At 44.2% G+C, this 17337-nt stretch overlaps 1 protein-coding gene across 1 annotated transcript in view; it reads left to right on the plus strand.

Moving 5' to 3' along the window:
* CACNA2D4 (calcium voltage-gated channel auxiliary subunit alpha2delta 4) overlaps positions 1 to 17337 on the plus strand; it is a 127242-nt gene that overhangs the window by 19136 nt on the left and 90769 nt on the right. Inside the window, exons 7-13 of the mRNA XM_057428135.1 lie at positions 755 to 815; positions 1412 to 1562; positions 3104 to 3178; positions 4411 to 4500; positions 11413 to 11526; positions 12609 to 12687; positions 14722 to 14855. Coding sequence (XP_057284118.1) covers positions 755 to 815; positions 1412 to 1562; positions 3104 to 3178; positions 4411 to 4500; positions 11413 to 11526; positions 12609 to 12687; positions 14722 to 14855 — 704 coding nt within the window. The remainder of the gene's footprint in view (positions 1 to 754; positions 816 to 1411; positions 1563 to 3103; positions 3179 to 4410; positions 4501 to 11412; positions 11527 to 12608; positions 12688 to 14721; positions 14856 to 17337) is intronic.

Raw genomic sequence — 17337 nt, forward strand, 5'->3', positions numbered from 1 at the left:
GGACCAGCCCCCTAAGCATGATGTCCTTGAAATCCTGGAGAAGGCTGCTTACAGGTGCTCCAAAAAACCTCACAAAACACCATGGCAGCACCCATCTCTCAGGTGGGGTGCGGATGCTGCAGGAGGGTTCCCTGCTTCATGCTTCCCTGTGGTTTTTAATAGCAGCCACAACCCCTCTCCATCCACGTGGCAGATGCTGCTGCCAGTCTGACTTGTTATCCACACATGAGCAGAGAGCTGCATATAAGGTCATGGAGCAAGAGGGGAAGGTCTGTGCTTGAAGGAGCCCACAGGATCCTCCACAGCTGTAGCCTGGCCTGCTGTCCCCTTCATCAGATGGCTGCATGCCCTTGTTCTGTGACCTGTCACGTGTTGTGGAAGGGAAAAGTAGGGATGACTGTGAGCAGAGCAGGAAACAGGGGACATGTCCCTGTTACTGCTCCTGTGTTTATATGCTCTCAACCACTGTTGGGGAGAAAAAGATGTTGAAAACTACATCAAAGTGGCAAAAAGCTCAAACTAAAAGCAGCTGCTCCCCATAATGAAAAAAACTGTATCTAGGTACATTTTTAAATAGGTATCTATGTAGCTCTGCTTGTTTTTCTACAGAATGGCCACTGCTATTGCTGGCCAGACTTGTATGCCCATGAGGTAGCTGTGTCTCAGCAGTGAACAGTGGAAGTTCCCTGGGGAGTGGGGAGCAGATGCCTGCCTGTCTGTGTGTGTTTATTGCTCCTTTTGTTGCTCCCCTCAGGAATAAAGTGGTTACCAGATGAGAATGGAGTCATCTCCTTTGACTGCAGGAATCGTGGCTGGTAAGAGTTTTGGAGAGACTTAGTCAAAGCACCTTTCAGTCTTCCTCTCCACCTCTTTTCCAAAGTGACACCTTGGTGAGTTCCTGATCACCAGCTACTGCCCCGTGCGGCTTCTGCAAGAAATGAGGGCTACATAAATGAAGGCAGTGGCAGGTTAGGAAGCTTTACCACCTGTCAGTTCCAGCTTGCCTTATGGCATCTAACATGTGCCACATGAATATTGCCACTGGTTTGTCCTTCCTCTGTCCCATCCTTCTTATAATTCTGTGACTGGAGGGATGGGGCTGTTCAGACTCCAGAGATGTGAAGTGTTTATTCAGTCTGTTCAGCATGGCTAAAGGAGGCTTTAGCAATTCTCACTGTTAGCTGTTTGTGGACGTACATCTGCAGCAGGCCCAGCACTTGCCAATGTGGGAAGTGAGATGCTGGGGCATGTTGGTAGGAAGGGACCCATTGGATACCCAGCCTGACCCTGCTGAATAGCTGTGTTCGTGACACTCGTTTTGCTGCCTCTAGCATCACGCAACAGCAGCACGCTCAGCATTCCTCCTCTTTGTACACTCACCCTGCTTCCTTGTATTCTTCTTTTATAAAAGGTACATCCAAGCGGCCACCTCTCCCAAGGACATCGTCATCATTGTGGACGTCAGTGGGAGCATGAAGGGCCTGCGGATGACCATTGCCAAACACACCATTACCACCATATTAGATACTCTGGGAGAAAATGACTTTGTCAACATCATTGCAGTAAGTATGTCCCATTTTCATTAAGTTGTCTTCCTTGTGCCTTATACCAGCTTTTTCAGTCCCCTTAGCAACTATAGGCATTACAGTGGTGTAACTACAACACTTAGTACCTATGTTGGATGGTGGATTAAAACCAATTACCTTTGGGAAGCTGGCTTCATGTGGTCAGCAGGGTGGCTGCTAAATCATCATCCCCCTGCCCTGCCCCGGAGGATGTCAGCTGCATAGTTTTGCTTACTTAGGGATGTGAGTGCAACAGGTAAAGTGGTGTAGAATCACACTAGAGCTAATAAATTCACCTAGCATAGCACAGCGTAATACTGTGTTGGGCTCCAGCCTCAGGAGAATCTTTCCAGGCTAGAAAATTACCAGCATATGCCTTTTCATGTGTCAGAATCCTGCAAGGCGGCAATCTAGTTCAACCTGCGCAGGTCTGCATGGAGTCTGGTCAGGTTGCTTCAGTGTTACTATCTCCCTTTTTAAGCCCTGGACAGGTTGAGGATATGCTGGTTACCCATAGAGAACCAGCACTACTATCACAGAAAGCAAAGCTTTTCCATGAGCCAGGCCAAGAACAGGAGGTTTGGTGCCACGTTAAAGCCAAGCAGCTGCCTGTCTCCTAATTTTAAAAGCTAATTCAACCACCTCTTTCCCTGGGCTCCTTTCTATAAAAGCTTGCCAGGGCACAGTCACTGAGATATAAAGTCTAGTTTTTGTCAATAGCTTGTTATTGTGCAAGTTACTTAGAAACTCCAGTAAAGATCTGTCTTTATATGGCTGGATAGTTGGAAGAGTGAACAGTGTTGGCAGAAAAATGGAGGCAAGCCATTAGAGTTTGAAATATCATCTGTTCATCAAAACAATCCCAGAAAGAGCATATAATATATATTCCTTTACTGTACCCACACCAAGAACCTACCGGCTCAGACACATTATAGCTTGACCTAGGCTCCTAAGCTTGAGCATTAGCAGCCTCTTAGCCATGCTTTTAGGAATGATGCTCTTCTGAACCTTGCAGTGAAAGGTTTATACTGGCATGTTTTACCTCACATATGTATCAGGCTAGAAGAATACACCCCACTAATTATCACAATTTGGTGGATATGTGGTAATTTGATATGTTGTTATTCAGCTATGCACGAGAGGCATCAGACATTAGGATACAAAATGACCTGCAAAGTTTGACAGGGGACTCGCAAAGTCTCCAGAAGTCAAAAATATGTGCAAATAGTGCTAGAAGCAAGGCCAAAGGCATAAGCTAATAGAGCGTGGAAGAAATGTCTACAGTGTGAGTGGAAAAAAAGCGATTTTGTATGTGGAGATATGTCCAGATAGAACTCAGCAAAGCACCATAATTAATGCATTATTCAAACAGATTGAGATTTGTCAAAATTACATTTTGCATAATCACTGCAAATGATTCTTAAGGGAAATGTGTATAAAATGGCATAATGTTCCATACTGTTTTCTGAACATCCACCCAGGACATGAACCCAGTTTTCTCCAATTACAACCCCTTTCTTTTCACTTTCTCTTTGCAGTATAATGATTATGTTCATTTTATTGAACCCTGTTTTAAGGGTATCCTGGTCCAAGCAGACAGAGATAACAGAGAGGTGAGTACCAGGCTCCTATCTGTGTTATTCACGTAGCTCCCTTAATGTAAGAAGTACAAGAGGTTAAGATGCTGTGACATGAATCTCCAGGGGGGAAACAACCATTTCCCAGAAACATGTGGGGTTGCATTTCAGAAACAAGCACCAGTTCAGTGGTGTGTGCTGGCTCTGTGGTTCACCTTTGCTTACACAAAGCCACTGTAACATGGGGTCAGCTGGCTAGCTAACCAGCAGCAACCAGCTTCCCTGTGTCACAAGGGATGCACCACCACTACTGCCAGAGCTTGGCTGGACCCAGCCCAGACTGCTGTGGAAGAACAGCTTGCAGAGGGAAAAGTGTCTCCACCTTTGAAACCCCACATCCTCAGCCCTCAAAAGAGAAAAATCAGCCCTTTTCTGGTGAATGTGTTCTCAACCTGGCCTGATCCTTTGCCAGGCTGGACTGCCAGCAAGCTTTCTCTGATGGGGGGGGGTTTGTTGCTCTTATCCAGGAGGCCTCAGCCTGTACCCAGCTGCTCCATCGCCCTCTGGGCTGACTTGTATCTTCAGCATTTCTTACCGTTTGGTTTTCTTCAATTCCCTTATCTTTATACTAATACCTCAGATATATCACATCCTTCCATGTCTTCAACAACCTGCTTTCTCTCCAGATTTCTTTCCCAGCTTACTCCTGAGTCTGAGTATGACTCCAGAGGGTGATGTTTCCTGCAGCATTTCCCAAAGGATCCCCAAGCATTTTGGATGCTATGTTGCAGACAGCACTCTCTGAGGGTTTCATTTACAGCCAGATCAATGCCTCTTAAGTAGTGGATGAGCACTGATTTATTTTTTCTTTTTTCTTTTTCCCCAGTCCTGTCGCTCTTGCATGCACAGGAACGTTTTGCTTTGTTTGTTTGTTTTCCTGAAGGGATAGGCAAAGGAAAGTCTGATTTCTAGCAGTTTTGTCCCTTGCATGATGTTTTATTGACCGCCCATAGTCTGCAGCACATAGACTGTGAAATGCAGTCCTGCTCTGGCTGCTTGGGCAATGGTGCAACATGATGGCACTGCCAGTGGAACCGTCACTTGACTTTCCCACCTCCACCCATCACAGTAGTGCACTGCACATCCAGCAGTGGTGAAGGATCAGGAGCCCAAAGCACAGGTTTTTCCACGTTACCCTTTCCTCCCTCTGCTGAAGGAAACACCCTGCCTGAAACTCATTGCTGCCTTTTTCACTCTCTTCTTGCCAGCACTTCAAGCAGCTGGTGGATGAACTGCAGGCAAAAGGAGTTGGCACTGTGAACAAGGCTTTGACAGAGTCCTTCAAAATACTGAGGGAGGTAAGAGTCAGTGCTGCTGCATGCAATGGGCACAAGTGTCCCTGCCCACCCCTACTTTCTCCTCTGCATCTCATGACTTAGCACATCCTTCACGGTGAGGCAGGGGGGCCGCTGGCATAAGCTGATCTCACAGTCCCTAACTTCGTGATGGGCAGTGTGCAGGGGTGACCCCGTAATTTGGAGGTGCCAGTTTGTGCGTGGTGCCTTGAGGCTGCCGATCTCTTCAAGGCTGTAGCCTCCTGAGTGCTTCCTTAATGAGCCACACAACTGGGCATTGCTCAGGCACCTTGGTTATAGATGGTGGCAATAAAATACAACTGATCAGCTGAGGGTGACAGTTCTAGTCATAAGTAATGTTATTACAATGTGAGCCTTGATAAGTAGATGATGATGAAGATGTGAAACGTTATTCTCAGGCTTCAGGTTTATTTCAGTGTCACTTTGAGTGTCAGTGCTTGGGGAAGAAATCACTGGTACAGAAGAATTAATCAGTCAGTCTGATCATGTCCTGTGATAAGAATTGTAAATGATTCATTGCCTTATGTGAACTATTGTGACTTCAGTAGTCTGGAGATAAACATAAAATTTAACTCTGTTTCTTAAGGAAGGTTAGCAAAAAAGGACAAAGAACCAGCTGAGCACCCCACCTCCTTGTAGCCCTGTGTATAGTGTGGTTGGCCTAAAGATGCCAGTGCCTTTGGGGCTGAGAAAAATACGTACACGCTATGATGCTAGTGGCCATAACGATGATATTGATGTTAAACGTAATGTGCTAGAGGTATTGACACCATGGAAAGGATTCTCCAGTCTTACTTATTTTACAAATTGAACGTTTAAGTTTGTTGTTGGGTATGGTAATTCTGTTCCTGATTTATGCCAGTGCAAGCATGATCAGAGTTGAACCCAGGGATGGTGGTGGGTGATGCTGATTTGCCAGTGGTTACAGAAGCATAATGGAATTAATGGCAACTTGAGAAGACTGTGGTGTAACTTTGGCATTGCAGTCATAGGCTGGCAGCACTCCTAGTAGTAATGCTTCAACATCTTTGGAGGAAGATACTTGAGATGACCAAAGAGGCAGTAATGATATAAACCTAGAACAACTGTATGGACTAGAGGCCTGCTAGATTTATCTACGTGTGGCTTTGAACTTTATGACAAAATTAACTTGAACTTTAAAAACAAAGATCCAGAGCCTGTATAGATATAAATCACAATATTTAAACAATTTTTCCAACAGAGGAAAGAATGATTTCTTAATATCTAACGTAGCACTTTGCAACTTCATCCCAGGATTTCCGTCTGCCTGATGACATTCAGAAGAGACAGAGGTGATGTCTCAGTGCACAAGCAGCATCATGCACATACATAGGCATGCAAGTACAGAACCATGTCTGCTGTCCTAGAACAGCCTTCCCCAAACATCAGCTTCCCTATTTAGGGACTCACCTAGAGAGTGTCTTGATACCACCAGCTGGAGGACCCGAGGCTCAGCAAGCATCACAACTTGAGTCAAAAGGGTATCACCTGCCAAGTGCTCTTATACTTCATGGACTCTCTGAAATCTTAGAGATTCTTAGTTCTGTATCAGTAATAGGAAAGGAAAATGGTTTCCATCAGTGTGCCCTGAAACATATCTGTGCTGCTGCATTCACGCAGACAGGAGAAAGGGGAATTTTGGCGGAATTGGCCACCCCCCTCCCGTCAGACAACATTCACATTCTAAGCTTGTAGTCATAGCTGTTACTCACAGACTGTCCTGTTATTGTCCACAGGAGCATACGCAAGGGAATGAAAATGAAAATTGCTACATCACACTGATGAAACAGGTTTTGCTGATTACAACAGACAACCAGTAATAATATCTGTAATGAAAGTGATTACAAAATTTCCCTGGTAATTTTCCTCAGTCCAATTGCTTGTAGAATTAATAGCCCAGTAGAGACCCACTCAGTGAGGTATGAGTAACAGAGGGGTTGCAGAAGAGCACAATCTCTCACTGTCTTTGTTTTCCTCCGTTCTGTTCTGGGGTAGACAGGATATATTTTAATCTGTGACGCAATCTGCAGAATAGCTTCAGGAGAATGGTTAGCCAGAGCCTCCTCTGCCCCTCTCAGCCATGCTCAATAAACCACTTAAACTCTCTATTTCAATCTAGCCACACACCAAGTGGTTTCAATAAAATCTGCGTGCCAGGGATACTGTGGTCTTAAGCATACGTTCATAAAGTGGTTCAAAGTTCTGTCAAGTGAGCTCCTTCCTTGTTTATCAAGTTTTAGTCTCTCTCACCACTGTCTTCTCCTCTCAACACACTTGGCACGTCTTGTCCTCTCACCCTTTTCTTGTAGGATTTATACCCCTTTGTTCTGGCCGCTGCTCTCCTCATGGCTGCTTCTAGGCTGCCTTCCCTGAAACACCATCCTCCCACCAGTATGTAAGTGCTGCAGCTGAGAGCTATCAAGTGCTAAGCAGAGCAGAATAATCACCTTCCTTGTTTTACACACCACAGTCCTCTTAACACAATGTAAGACAACAGCTATGTTTCTTCAGACACTGTCACATTGTTAATTCCTATACGGCTGATCCGCCTCTGCGGTATTCCTCTTCAGCCAGTATTCAGCCTCCTGTTCTGTATTCGAGCCTCTGACTATCCTTTCCAATGTACATCAATTAAAAAGATACTTATATATTTTTATAGGCATGCCAAAGATGTGCGTACATATATACATATGCAAACACAGCCCTATGTCAGAGAGTGATATAAATATATTCATATATTTGTTATATAAGAATAGAATTAGGATTAGATTATACGAAATCTGTGACTCTTATGGCTCCTCCTTTCTCAGGGTAATTCTCAGACTAAGTAGGTGTTTTGAAAGCTGATGGTTTCTGACCCAGTGGAGGAAAAGAAACCCCAAGTTTTGCTCTCTGAGGTCACCTTGGAATGGTGCCTCCTCTTAATGCCAAGCTGGTTTAATTTGTACCTTGAGTGGCAGTTGAACTCAGAAATAACATAGATTTTGAAGTTGTTTATGAGTAGGTCACTCAAAAAAGGCTATAGGTGAAAAAAAAACAAGTGGTAAAACTGGTAAAAAACTGGACTTCAGTGAGATGTATTATGTAACTTGAGCAAACTGGTGTCATGAAAAGAATGAGCCCATCTGCTGATGGGAGTAAGCGAAGGAGTTTGTGGCCTCTTAGCCCCTACCTGTGTGGGGAAGCATTTCATTTGCACGCTCACAAGAGGACCATGCTACTAACCTTTCTAGCAATGTGCTAAATGTTTAAGGACAATTTACCCACCTAGTTTATCCCCTTCTTGTAACACAAGTTTTCTATTCATTCCCACTTTGTCCTTTGGGATGTCAGTCCCGGTCAGGTCTCGGCTCACAAGGCAAGTAGTTCAGCAACACCTTCTGCAATTCTTTCCCTTCCTGCTGAGCAGAGATTATTCAAATGCTTTCAATTAACTTTTGCTTTAACCCTACCACTTTGTGACCCTGCCTGTAATTCATTAATTCTTTTCTTTGTTTCTTATCACTTCAGTGTGTGCACAGCCATTACAATATTGTCCTTTTGATGATGAAGTATGACAGCTATAAAGCATCTCTGCCTGACCATTTCCCTCTGTTGTTTATCATCTGGCAACATACTCCTTTTACTCCCTTTCTTGTTTCTTCTCTGAGCATTTGTAAATCTTTTCTTGATTCCACTTGCATTTTTACAGACTCGGATTCTGCAGCATAGTTTTCAGGACATGCAAAGCTCAGGATTTCCTGTTTACCAGTTTATGCCATTTTGCTTAATGCCATCTCTCATTTGTTCTTCACTAGCTTTCTGTTTTCTTCTCTTCAGCTAATTTTCTACCCATGAAACACTTTCCACTAAGCCTGAATTTTCAGTAATTCCAGAGGCCTCTCTGGAGGCAGGTCTGTGTAAGAATGGGGCAGAAGGAGACGAAGAGGGGCTGCTCCGTCATCCGGTCTGATGTGTATAATCCGCATGCATGCCTGTGCATCACTGAGCTATGCTGATGTTCTTATTGCTTCACTAGTAACTTTTGTGCCTGGCTATAACTGCAAAGTAAATGACAGTGAGCAAACAAGGGAGTATAAGAGACTCTGACTGTGAATTAATGAGATCATGCCTGCTACTCCTGGTAGTACAACCAAAGTTATATGGGAGAATACAGAGCTTCAGCTCTTATTTGCCGACTGCAGCTCTAGCCCACACCTATTCAGGCACCTGTTCTGCAGACATCTTGTTCCCATTCTCCCCTTCCTTCATGCTCCTGAGATTTCAGTCAGAGTAGGAAATTATGCTCAGAGCCTGATGTGAATGCTGTCAGATCATTTGCTACAGCTGCAGCCAGCCACAAAAGGACCTAAAAGCCAGGGATTACCTCTTGTTCATTTGTTTTCTAAATCTGTCTTTTTAATCTGTATTTCTATGACACTGATGATCTCATTTTCCCTGTTGAAAATACCATCTACTCCTGTAATTAGGAGATTGCTGGTTCTGATACAGCATCTAATTTCTCAGTATCTGAGTATTATGAGGTCTGAAGTAAGCTACATGAAGAGAGATCTTAAGTAGTTTGAAATGGCGGATGACCTTAATTAAGTGTTAATTTAACAATTGTCTAAATAATATACATTGTAGATTGCAACAGACTGGAATAAGCTGCTTTTGTAACTACAAGGTTCACAGATCTGTGATCTAAACCTCATTCTGACAGCATCTCCTGCACCATCATAACCCTATGCCTCCTTAACGGGTGCTCACACTAGCCCCGTTCTCTGGTAATCTGCACGTAATGGATTTCTGTCCTAGAAACAACTCACTTGAGACTCCTTGTCTTTTTCCTACCTGATGATCTGCAGCAGAATCCTATGCAGCTATCAACTGCTTTTCCCCTTTTGTTTCCACCTAAGCACATCCTATGTTTGTTCCTGTTGTTCATCCTCAGCCTTTGCCTTGAGTCTCCTTGCTGAAGGGGGGAGACACATGTTCTGACTCACTCTGGAGCTTCAGTTACCCTCTAGCTGGCAGTGACAGGCTTTTTTTATAGAACAAGGTGTAGAAGCTTTTTGGATGACTGGAAATGTCAGATCATAGGGACTCTGTAAGGAAAGATATGGGAGATCCCTACTGTTGGGTTGGCATGACCACAGCAACAGAGGTACACTCTGTTTCCCCTCTCAGTGTGCTGCTGTGGTGTCACAAAAGATGCAGAGCATGTCCAACTACCTCATCCTGATTCAGGAATTCACACAGATGTTTTGCTTGAGAGCAGCTAGTTAGGAATGACCTTATTACACCACCTTTCTCTTTCATGATCACTTGTACCTATTCTGGTCAGTGATACATGAAACAGGGAGAAATGGGTTCACACATGTGGTCATTCAGAAGCTGTTGAATCCATACCTACTGCAGTAGAGTAACAGGTACTTCAGTGATGTTAAGAGTAATGTTGAAGGAGGCAAGACTGATAACATAAATAGCGGTGAAAGGAGACATTATGGTAATATTAGCACCAGGTATCCATGGTCATGATGTTAATCTACAGCGGAACCACAGTACCATCTGTGTTAGTAAAGACATTTGCTTTCTGTCCTAACAAAGTATTACCACACCAGAAGGGACTTGTTAATTGAACCTTAAAACATCTATAAAGTCTCAGTTTGCATCCTGTGCTCCTGTCCTCCTACTCAGTGCTTGCTTTCATTTTATGTAATTAGTCTCGCCACTTGGATACCTTTCTCCTCATTTATAAGATATAACTACCCTCTCCAGTTTAAAATTGCTGCTGTGTTTGATATAACATTAGTCACCCTTCAGTTAGTCTTCCATATGCTCTCTATCTCATGCCATTGCCTCTCATTAATCTTGTGTGCAGAGCTGTTGTATCTTGCTCTTTCCATATTTTTTTTACTCTGCATCAGTTTTTGTATCCTTTGCCGATTAGACTTTTCCATGCTCAGAAGCAGTGAGATGCTCTGCAGGGAGAAGCGCAGGCTGACACTGAGCTAAGAGCCGCAGCAAAGTGGCTGTGTGTTTTTGTGCTTTCATGGCCTCTGCTACCTCCTCTGGTGACTTCTAATTCAGTACCTGTGCTGGTGCTGCGTAAGGCACTTGTGCTCTTAGGTACACCGGCTCTAGAGAACCAAGAGGCAAATGGCTCTTCAGGCAGGCGCAGGAGATAAGCAGCACTTGAAGGCTGTTTTTCCTGGCTAAACAGGCAGGGTCTGGCTTATTCAGTGCCCATTCAACACCTCTTAATGTGTTCTTGGGAGCGCATCAACGTTTATACCAAAGTCCCAGAATACCTCCACTCTACCTTAAATATCACTTATGCACAGATAACAGGTCATCTGTCATTAGAGTGTATGGCCTTTTTATCTGGCACATTAATAACCTATTTCAGCCCTGATGGCAGTAATGCTCTTTTTTTTTCACATGCTCCTGCCTTTCTCTGCTGTTTTTTGGCAGATTGATGGATTTGCCCTGAAATAATGAGTCTGATTTCCTCCTCCTGTCATGCTTTCTGCCATAAAAAGTGACAGTTATTGCTGTCAAATCAGAATTGCAGTGTTTATGGTCAGCCTATAGTTGTTTGCATAAACGAATGTGACTGTAAGATGTGAGGCAGCAGGGAATCGCACCCTTCCGCCGCAGGACTTACTTCCTCATTATTTTACTTCTGTAGAGTCTCCTCTGTCTTCTTGTGCTAGGTAGGGCTGTATAAATAAAACAATTATATGCAGCATACAAACACAGTCTTTATTTAAGCACAGCGTTAGGTTTACAAGGGAAGGTCAGGATCTGGCTCACCATGAACAAATACGCTGCAGTTACACATAAACAGCCCATGCTGAGGTAACTAATGCTCTTCCTCTCTGTTTGCAGTTCAGAGAGGCTGGTCAAGGAGGCTTGTGTAACCAAGCTATCATGCTGATTACAGATGGAGCAGTGGAGGATTATGAAGCTGTGTTTGAAAAGTACAACTGGCCAGATCGGAAGGTTTGTCTGGGAAGTGCTAAATGGAAAGGGCAAGGAAAGGTGCTATCCTGCTACGGTGGGAATGGAAGAGCGTGAGCCAGGATGTCAGGCAGGGCTGAGCATTCACATCCTTTGATACCCACATGCATCCAGCTGTAAACACAAAGCAAAGCAGCCAGGCAGGAGCCTGCTGCGGCGGTTTTAGAGGTGGTAGGATCACAAATGGGTAGCTGTAGGTCAGTGAAGATTTATTATATTTTCATACACTTTGATTTCTAAAGGTGTGACAATCAAAACATTCTCCTGATAAAATGGTAAAGACTAAGCTGAGTACTTCAAAATAATTTGGAAAGAAGAAAAGGTATTTTAATCCCATCCAAGACTGTTTATAATTGATGCTGTTTGGGAAAGGTTTAGCTATTACCAGTTCTTACGATATGCAAAAGAATGGCCCAGGCAAAATCTCTACATGTCTTCCAGCCCTATTTACTTTGGGGCCTATGATTACAGGCTTGTACTAGCAAAGCAGACTGTGAAAGAAGAATAAAGCAGGGTTCCTCCTAAACCCTCATGATTTATTTGCTTACCTCATCCCAGACAGCAGCAATGCGCAAAGGGAGAGAAGCAGCCCAGTGAGAGACCAGAGCGCGGCTGTTAAAGCAGTTTATTTCAGGATTGGCTCTTTTGTTGCTGGTCAAACACAGGAGAAATGGTGAAGCTTTCTCTAAATGATTCATGCAGCCAGCTGTTCCCCTGTGTAAAGGATTCCTGTGAGCTATAAACCTCTCTGCATGTGGTTGCTGAGTGCCTGGCAGAGCTGCTATCATAAAATCAAACAGAATTCGCACTTCTGCCTTGTTATTCAAATGACCTTGGGTGCTACTTGGCTTTCTGGGCTTATTGTAAATGGAAATCAAGTTCCAGCCCACAAAATGCAAAGCAAATAGAGCAAGAGGCTCCTGTCTCTGTGTGAAGGCAGAGCTATTGCTATGCACCACAAACAAGCATTCACACTAGTGCATAGCAGGATGCTAAACCTCAGCCATTTGGGTTTGTTAGCACATTGCAGCCTAATTCTTCTATCTTTGCATTCTTGTTCCCAGGTCCGGGTTTTCACTTACCTCATTGGACGGGAGGTCACTTTTGCCCCCAACGTGAAATGGATCGCCTGCAACAACAAAGGTGCTGTATGGGAACAGTTCCCTGTCCCCATCACATGTACCATGTATGGACTGCAGCCACAGCGCCCTGGACTCCTATACAGTTCAGCCACTACAGCCTGGGGCCCAGGAACCCTTGGCTGGAAAGCAACCTAAGGAAAAAACAACCCTGCTAGTCCATGTTCAGAGTGACTGTGTCCAACTAACACAAGCCCTCCGTGCTGAGCCACCACATTTTCCTGTTACGGTGCCAGGGGACACTATGACCAAGATTCATGCTGGCTGTAGTCCATCTAAGTCCCTGTGCTTATTGTGTCCCACTTGCTGGCTTTTGACAATCTGTCTAAAACTCTGTCAGAAAGCCTGTGACATCTTTTGGCTGAGATACAAAACTAATATCTCTTCTTTAAAGATTTAACAGCATTTTTCATGAGGTCTGCAGGTTAACCCCTATATACTGGCCAAATTTTTTGTGTGCCGGTGGTTTCACTGAGGTACCAGAATAGCTTGTTAATCCCACCACAAACCAAATATTCTGAATACGGCATGAATGGGAAAATCCATTCAGAGTAAGTGAGTCACCTCTATACATTTGGGGCCAGTTAAAAAGTCCAGTTAGCCTTAACAGGCTCTGCAAGGGTAAAAGAAGAGACGGGGGAAAAAGAAAAGCTGTTTGGGCATGACTTGGCCTCAGCCTGCATGGAGACAGTCAGAAATGCTTGCTACACCAGTATCCTGCTTAAACAGGGAAAGGAAGGGAAGATTGAAGCTGGGGGCTGACTAGCTAGGTATATTGACTCTTTTCCTGTCTGAGCAGTGGTTCCAGCAGACTATGAAATGCATGGGTGCATTTGCTACTGAAAATAATTGACAGACAAGAGTTGCTAACCTGCAGAATGTCTGTGAGCTGGAGACATCCAAGGCTCAAATGTTTGTCTATTAGCGCTCTGAATCACATGTAACACTCTTAGTTTTTGATATATGCAACAAAAACCTAGATTTCAGTTTGCATGATCAGACCTAGGATTAGTGACAGGGAATTCACTGCGCTGTTGGTTCACCATAAAATGTGAGAATGTATTCTCCTGAATAACCAGAAAACAAAAATGTGCTCTTTGCACTTGAATTCTCACCAGACTTGAGCTCTGCACAAGGCTCACTGATTTTGGTTCTTCTCTTTCAGTACATTGTATAGCTCTTGTAGTCCTTGTTTTCAAGCACACTAAATCTGTTCCCACATCACAAAGCTTATCAGATCATGAGCCTTTTCACATGGTAGTGTTTTCCATCTATCAGACATACTCTGTCCCATGCCAAGCACAACCAATCCATTCCACGTGGTGAGAAGCAAGAATCGTGACATTACACTGTGTTAACATTTCTAACCCGTTAAGCAGATAGATAGTTTTAAGCACCTTTTGATAACTTGAAAACCTTCCTCCCCTGTACTCCTTGCTGTAGACTGGCATGGGTCCATCTGCAGGGGCAGAGGAAAATAGGTAACTTGCACTTTTAGGTTCTGCTTCCAATGGGTAGATGCAAGTAGTCACTATCCTTGGATGTAAAGCTAGGCAGACTGAAGAGTAGTGTGCTGGAAAACGTCTGGAAGGTAAGTTGGGAGTTTGGGCTTAGTATAAAAATTGGGCAGGGTAAGTGGGTAGCCTGGTGGAATACTTTGTTTGCATATGTCTGGCCTTCAGGAACAAAGGCAGCCTGATTACTGGTGGTTGGTTTTTTTTTTACTTAGGATTTTCCTAAGACCCAAAGCAACATTTTACATCTATTTGGCATGATATCCAGACTCCGGTCTTGTGCATTGGTCTGGTATTTTGAGAAGAACAGAGCCAATCCTTTGAAACTCTAGATTTCCACAGAAACATGTGTCCATAGAAGCTTGTGGATACGAGGCATGTCAAGGCACTTTCTGTAAAGAGCAGATAATAGCCATCTGGGTATATAGTCTTTGACATCTAGTTTTCTAGCTTTGCACAGACTCTCACTTAAAATACTGAAGACATGTGAGCAGCGTGACTCACACCTCTGTTTCTCCATGAAGGCTACTACACTCAGATCTCCACGCTGGCAGATGTCCAGGAGAACGTGATGGAATACCTGCATGTCCTCAGCCGCCCCATGGTCATCAACCACGACCATGACATTATTTGGACTGAAGCCTACATGGACAGCGCGGTAAGGACTTGCAGCACAAGTCTTTAAGTCAACAAACAGTAGGGCCTATGGGCCAAACTGGCAAAGGCATAAGACACCCAGCTAGTACGTTAAGCATATAACTTGTCCCAGATTCCCATCTAAATATCTTACGTGTATCAGAATCTAAATAAGTCCTGAAATTTATGTAAAACCAGAAGTTGGTTGATTGGTAGAAATTACTGGGCTCTGGCACTGCTGAGACAGTATTTCTTTTCTGCTCAGTGCTGGAGTTGAGATGTGTATGCAGACTCAGATCTGAGTCTGCAGCGACCAGGGAGCCCAGGACTAATCACAGGTACAGCATGATTTAAGTAGTGTTTGCGTGTAAGCAGGTTGCCTTCTAAGGGATTATTCACAGGAAAGATTTACAGCTCAGGATATGGGTCACAGAGACTTATTTCCTCCAGCCCAGTAGCTAAATGTATACTGGTTGCCACTAAAAGGTACAGATCTTAGTTTGGGAAGCAGGCTCACTCTTCACTTCCTTGAGCTAGCAGGTCCTAATATCACTGCAGTGGCCCTATACTCAGCCCTGTGGGTAAAGGACGCGTGGCAAAGGACCAGACAGTCAGCACTCCCAATACCCATTGCTTTGTCTCAGGCCTCCATATGTGAAGACATTTGGACCATGAGCAAGTGCTATTATAGTGTTGTGTTGCCAAGGCAGCTTGAAAATTTAAAGGAGTGAAGGGAAGGACAAAAGAGTAAACCTTCACTGAAGGAGCCTTCCCCTGCACTTCCCCAGATAGAAGATGTTCCTCAACCTCTGTCTCCATGCCTTTTTACATTGCCAAAGTTATAATTCTTATTTTGTGGCTGTGCATCCCCCACCTCTGTGCTGTGGCTGACCACTGAGGCTGCAGCCATGGCCCATTAGCTCAGTGAGGATGACATGGGAATGTCTCCTGCTGCAGAAGCTGTGCCAAGTGAGAGCTGAGGACATGGTTCTTGAGTGTGCAAAGCAAAACCTCCAGAAATGCTGCTAAACCCAGCAAGTTTATTTTATCAGCAGGCATGCCACCCCTGGCACCAGTGTGTGGTGTCACACTTCCCAAGGGAGCCACAGGGACTTGTTTGTTGTGTTTCTTTTCTTGCTGCATCTCTTCTCTTGCTGCTTGTTTTGCTATTTTATTCCTCTGCCCCAGCCTCTCCCATCCTTGGTTCACCCCTACATTCATGTATTCATTCATCTGTTCGTCCGTGTCTCTCACTAGCTGCCACAGTCTGAGGAGGTAACTGCACCCCTGTGTTTTGTGAGCGTGCCGTTTCCCTCGTGCCAGTTGGTGTGTCAGTGCCAGTGCTCACAGCCACAGCTGGCCTGTACATCTGGAGGGGGGTGGGGGCTGCAGCACTGGAGGAGTCCTCTTACACTCACAAGAAGAGGAGAGGAAATGATGGATGTACTGGAGAGCTGTGCTTGTGCTGTTGGTTCAGAATAGGTAGGGGTGTCCGTGTTGTGCAGTAGCTTAGTTCACTGTATCTCTTTCTCCATATATCCACTAAGTGCTGGAGAAGTTTACTTGCTGTGTGTTAGTTAGTGCGAGTGTTGCTGTGAATGGAAAGTTTTCACAAAGAATAATCTAGACCAGTAATTCAAGATACCAAGCTCAAGTCTCCTTCACGTGACTTTATAGATTATTGACTCACTCTGTTATGGTTCCTAGCATGTATAATAATGGAGACAGAAAGTAATTTCTTGCCTTACTACTTACCTGACCAAGTAAGAGATGAAAGGGAGGTGCTACTGGCTTTGAGCAATTAAGTTCTTTTGATAGCTAGGCATGTTTGGGAGATTTCTTCACATGTGTCTTGCCCTTTTTCCTCCTTTCATGTGTGCTTTTAGAGAATCTGTCTTCTGCAGAACTGAGAGTATCTGTTCCCCATTACATGTCCATGTCCTGTATTCCCTGTAGAGATAGCTCACCATGATCTGTTTGAATCATGATTTGTCTCTGTTTTTCCTAAGCTTAGATGGTTAAGTAACAAGTATATATAAGCAGGCCCTGTGTGTATTTGTGCCCTTTAAATATTTGCCTTTGGTGTTTCTCATTTGTGGTATTTATGTGTCTGCAATATAGATGACATCTTGTTTGTGATTTTGCTCATATTTGTGTTGCTTTTTTCTATCTTGTACTCCTTGTTTTGGTGGTTTTCACACTTGTTGTATAAGTGCTCATGTCTACACTCCCAATGTGTGGTGGGTATAAATTGTGCCACCACTTCTGCAGGTTTTTGTAGCAGCTCTTTAATTTTTCTTGCTTCAACACACTTCATTGGCATTCATCCCATCATTATTACCCCTCATGAGCAAGCATCCATCTCACGATCCTCTTGGATACAGAGTATTGAGAAGTGCTGTCATCTGTTTTTAGAGGGCTGTGGGAGGCAAGGAGATGGCTACTTGTAATCAGCATCAGGGGTCTTTGGGAATTCCAGTGCCTTTCGTTCAGGTTATCTGTGG

The sequence above is a fragment of the Pezoporus wallicus genome, unplaced genomic scaffold (genome assembly GCF_028554395.1).
Source record: "Pezoporus wallicus isolate ANWC-B61680 ecotype Strahan unplaced genomic scaffold, APGP_CSIRO_Pwel_v1 contig_2908, whole genome shotgun sequence".
NCBI lineage: Eukaryota > Metazoa > Chordata > Aves > Psittaciformes > Psittacidae > Pezoporus > Pezoporus wallicus.